This window comes from Tripterygium wilfordii, chromosome 8, assembly GCF_013401445.1.
Source record: "Tripterygium wilfordii isolate XIE 37 chromosome 8, ASM1340144v1, whole genome shotgun sequence".
Classification (NCBI taxonomy): domain Eukaryota; kingdom Viridiplantae; phylum Streptophyta; class Magnoliopsida; order Celastrales; family Celastraceae; genus Tripterygium; species Tripterygium wilfordii.
This window is the reverse complement of record NC_052239.1, coordinates 9,772,858-9,777,899: the sequence shown is the minus strand read 5'-3', so window position 1 is coordinate 9,777,899 and position 5,042 is coordinate 9,772,858. Positions and strand designations below refer to the sequence as shown.

At 41.5% G+C, this 5,042-nt stretch overlaps 1 protein-coding gene across 1 annotated transcript; it reads right to left on the bottom strand.

Annotated features, from left to right (window-relative positions):
- Positions 1–492: 492 nt before the first annotated feature.
- Positions 493–4,520, bottom strand: LOC120003892 (receptor-like protein kinase HSL1). Its single transcript, XM_038853037.1, has 2 exons — positions 1,631–4,520; positions 493–1,489 (listed from the first exon to the last, which is right to left on the bottom strand). The coding sequence occupies exons 1-2, from the start codon at positions 4,200–4,202 to the stop codon at positions 1,101–1,103; spliced, it is 2,961 nt and encodes a 986-aa protein (XP_038708965.1). The 5' UTR covers positions 4,203–4,520; the 3' UTR covers positions 493–1,100.
- Between the last annotated feature and the right edge of the window lie 522 nt (positions 4,521–5,042).

The following is a 5,042-nucleotide window of genomic DNA, read 5'->3' as shown; positions in this document are numbered from 1 at the left end:
TACAGAAATAGATAGAAAGGTTGTTGGTGCTATGTCACCCTGTAGTGTATATAAAGCTATACATATATTATATATACAAACACAAGAATATATATATATAACAGCCAACTATATTTGTGGAAATTCTTGTTATTCATATATACTTGTCATGTAAAGCAAGAAAACTCTTCCCTTACTGTATGCATTTTACCCATTGAATAGACTCTTGGACATAAGTTGCTTTTAGATTTTGTAGGTGTAACCAACCCAGTTGAGTGCTGATCCTTTGAATGTGATACAAAAGTACGATCTAATCTAATTTATTTTTTCTTTAAAAAAAAAAACCCATTTTAGTCCATTTTAGGTAGCTATTCTGCCATGTCCCATAAGAGAGATAAAGCACCCAATTCATTAAATGTGAGAGGCAGCCATGGAAAGAACAAATGAACAAATACATCCACACAGCTTTGCCTTGCCGGTTGGGAGTTGGGACCTTAAGGTAGCTTTCATAGATGGAGTGAAGATATTCATTCAAACATGAAACTTTGACAGCATTTAATTGCATAGAAAGAGATGTTTCATTCTCAGACAACAAAGTCTACTGGTCTTGCATGTTACAATACACCTAACCAGAGAGGAACCACTAACTACAACAGTAACACTAACAGCTACATATACTTACTGTATATATGCTTTTTCAAACTGTGCATATCCATCTCTCTCTGTCAAACTAATTGCTCCCCCATTCCCTTTGCCCCATGAAATCAAATACAATGAAAATGAGGTTTCAGTACTAAGACACTGCTATCTCAAACCGTGGGGAATGCAACTTTTGGTCACGGAAATAGTTGATAAAGTCCAAATCGTTCGCCGAATGTTCAAATATTCTAACTTGAGAACCCAAAGTTGAAAGTTGTTACAACATGCAAATTTGGGCAGATTTTCAACTATCCAGGCAGTCAAAACTAAATCGAGATAAGAAATCTACCCGAACAGAGAAAAATTTGTCCGTCTATGCATATTAGAACAATTTTTATCTTTGTGTTCTCAAGTTGGAATGTGTGCGATAACTGAGTTGGAAATTGACAACTCTTTGAATGATCAAAAGTTACATTACCCCCTCAAACATTACTGGCTGCAGATTCATCCTCATAGTAATATGGGGAGAGCTTACCATCTTTTTTGCCTGTTTTCAACTTCTTCTCTGCACCTGCTTCTTGCAACATTTTCACAACCCTTCGCATTGAAGGGCGATTGATAGGTAGTGAGTTTGTGCAGCAGAGGGCAACTTCCAGAACCCTGCAGATCTCTTCCTTGTAACTGGAATCGAGATTAGGATCGATAACATGATCGATCCCTTTTTGGTCCAGGATAGTATAAACCCATTTCACCAAGTCTTTCTCCCCAAACTCTGGATCGATGGGGCGTCTACCGGTTACCAACTCAAGCATCACAACTCCGAAACTATAGATATCGCTCTTCTCGTTCACTTTAAGTGTGTAGGCATATTCTGCATTAGTGTAAAGCAGCGCAGGATGTTAAAGAAAAATGTCACAAGGTTCTCAATGTATATTACTAATTCTAATTCGCGCAATCATCCATTACTGCAATGTAAGTAAAGATAAGCAATGTTAGAAGTGAAGTAACAAACCTGGTGCAATGTAACCACAGGAACCTGCAATCACAGACATGGATTCTGCTCCTTTGCCAACTCCATCGACCACTTTAGCGACCCCAAAATCTGCAACCCTAGCGCCAAACTCTGCATCCAGCAATATATTGTTTGACTTCACGTCCCGGTGAACAATTGGAGGAACACAATCATGGTGCAAATAAGATAAGCCTTCAGCTGCATCCAGAGCTATTTTATACCTTTTAGGCCAACCCAACAAGCCTCCCTTGCTACTATTCAGCAAATCCCCCAAGCTCCCATTTGGCATATATTCATAGACCAGAAGCTTGCTAACCCCAGTGTTGCAACAACACCACAGTCTAACAATATTCTTGTGCCTAATCTTCCCCAATGTTTCAACTTCAACTTCGTATTCATCTTTCGGAGAATTGGCACTGGCATCATCTTTTTTAGTCCCTCCCCATAGTTTCTTCACCGCAACAGTCTCACCATTACTGAGAACAACTTTATATACTTTCCCGGAAGCTCCACTTCCGATCACATTATCTTCCTTTAGGGAATCAACAATCTCAAATTCACCAAAACCCAGCTTGTGAAATGACCTCCACTTCGATATAGTGATTCCTTGTTTCACCTTCTTGATACTCCTGTACTTGAAGAAGAACCAAACAACCCCAATAATAAACACAGCACCCGCAAGTATGAAAATTGATCGAAGAATCCACATATTGAGCTTGTTCTTAGATTCACCAATCCGAGGACAAAGATCAGCTAAGTCACCACACAAGCCAGGATTTCCCACAAAGCTATTCTTATAGATTTCCTTAGCATACAGAGGAGGCAAATCTCCGGAGAGCCTATTGTTCGACAAGTTCAACAAATTGAGCTTCAAATTCTGCAATTCAAGTGGGATACTCCCAGAAAAGTCATTCCCAGAGAGATCTAGATAATTAAGCACTGGCAAGCTCCCTATTTCACTTGGGATATCACCAGAAAGCTTATTATTTGCCAGACTAAGCTCATTGAGACTCTTCAAATCCTGAATTCCAACGGGCATCTCACCATTCAATTCATTGTGACTTAGATCAAGCTTGCTCAGCTGGCTCAACTTCACAAAACTCCCCGGGATCGAACCCGTAAACATGTTACCACTAGCTGAGAATTCCACTAGAGCGCTCAATAGTCCAATCTCTTCTGGTATAGACCCATTAAATTGATTCCTTGAAATCAATAAGAGTGACAGATTACTAGCTCGAGAGATCGTCTTAGACACATCTCCAGTTAACAAATTATCAGAAAGCTCAAACAAATACGCATGTGGGAGTCCCCAGAACATGTCAGGGACAGTGCCGGAAAGCCGGTTGTTCCTCAGCCGGACCCGGTTTAAACTTCCACATTTACCCAGACTTTCTGGGATTTTCCCAGAAAAAGAATTGTAGATCAAGACTAGCTCCACTAAGCTTCCTTTGGCACACAAGTGGTCCGGTATTTCACCATACAATTGATTAGACGCCAAGTCCAGCGACACCAAATTCGAGTTGTTCCCGAGTTGATTCGGTATTCGCCCACTGAGTGTGTTGTTGAACAGTTTGAGCTCGTACAGATTTGGTGAGTTTGCTATGCTCTCTGGTATAGCCCCGTGAAGTTGATTTTCAAAAAGGTTCAGCGACTCTAACGGTAACTCGCATAACTCGTTCGGAATCGTACCGTTTAAACCGTTACCCGACGCGTCAAATCTCCTCAATGTCGTCAAATTACCCAGAGATGGAGGTATCTCGCCGGATAAATTGTTGTTATAGAGCTCAATTTGGACTATACTCTTCAACCCAGATAGTGTTCTCGGAATTGACCCAGTGAGTCGGTTCTGGGACACGTCCAGGTTTGTCAGCCGAGTTAAACGACCTAAGCTCTCCGGTATTGAACCCACGAGGTCACAGTCAGCGAGCCAGAAATTCTCGAGACTCGAGAGGTTACCGAGTTCACTCGGAATTTGAATCGGCGTGAACGGGTTATAAGCTAGTAAGAGCTCAACAAGAGTAGAAATGTTGCCCAGAGAACTGGGTGTTGTACCATTGAGTAAATTACCCGCAACAGATAGCGATTCGAGTCGCCGGAACTGTCCGAAACTCGCCGGGATTCCACCGGAGAAGTTGTTTCCCGCCAAATCAAGCACTCTGAGATTCTGCAGCAAAGACAGAGATTCCGGGATACTGCCAACAAGAAGATTATCCGAGAGTATCAGCTCCTGAAGATTATGACACCGGTCAACATCAACGACGAGGGATGAATTGATTTCGTTAGCGGAGAAATTGACAGAGGAGAGAAAAGGGAGGCGGCAGAGGAAACCCGGGAAAGGACCAGAGAGCCCCGAGTTAGAGAGATTCACCGAGACGACCCGGCGAGTTGTGTTGTCGCAGGTGATGCCAAACCAATTACAAGGAGTCTCGTCTCGTTCATTCCACGAAGAGAGCGACTGGGTTGGATCGGAGAGACTCTGTTTCACTTGTTGAAGATACAAACCTTCTTGGTTCAAACAGAGACCAGAGAAAAACAGAGCGAACAAGTGAAGCAGAAGAAGAAAAAGAACCATTTTGTCTGGATTTGTGAGAGGGAATGGGTTTGTGGGTTGTGTTGGGGATTCTTCAAGCAAATTTGAAGACGCATTAGATTCTGGGTTTCGAGTGCATAGTTTGTTGATGTGATGTGATGGATAAGGTGTGGAAATGAAGCTCTGTAATTCAAAAGTGGGAGACTCTGTGAGTCAATGGGAGTCAGTAAGAGTTAGTGCATAGAGAGATGGAATGTTCAAGAAGAATCTGATACTGGGAGCAGAGTAGATTTTGATTGTTTTTGAAACTTGGGTTGTAAATTGAATTCCAATGGGATCCAATGGTGGTGTTTAGATTCTTAAACCATCGAATCCTATTCATCATCTACTTGCATGTGCGATGGCTAATGAATGGATGCCTAATGTGCTTAAACTTCTCTGCACAAACCACTTTACGAAAGTCTAGTTGGTCAACTCTCCAATCAATCAATTGGGATATATCCTTGTAGAATCTCAGTTTCGTGCGTTTATCTCACTTTTGTCTTGTTACCCCACGTATACTTCGACTTGGTGTTACATGTCGCCTACATAGTGCGCGTTTATCTCACTTTTGACCCGTTACCCCACGTATATTTCGACTCGGTGTTACATGTCGCCTACATAGTGTGGACTTTTCTGATAACCCAAAATTTACAATCATTTAATTGCTGGAAAGATATACTGGAATGGGTGATTCATCCATTAAAAAAAAAAAACACCTTATCAGGAAAAAAGGTTAATGGGCTTTTCAGGCTTATCATCGATTCAATACAAGAGGCATAGAGGGGCTAATGCATGTTTCAATGGCTTTTTTGGATTATTATTTATGAAGTAAAATTAAGC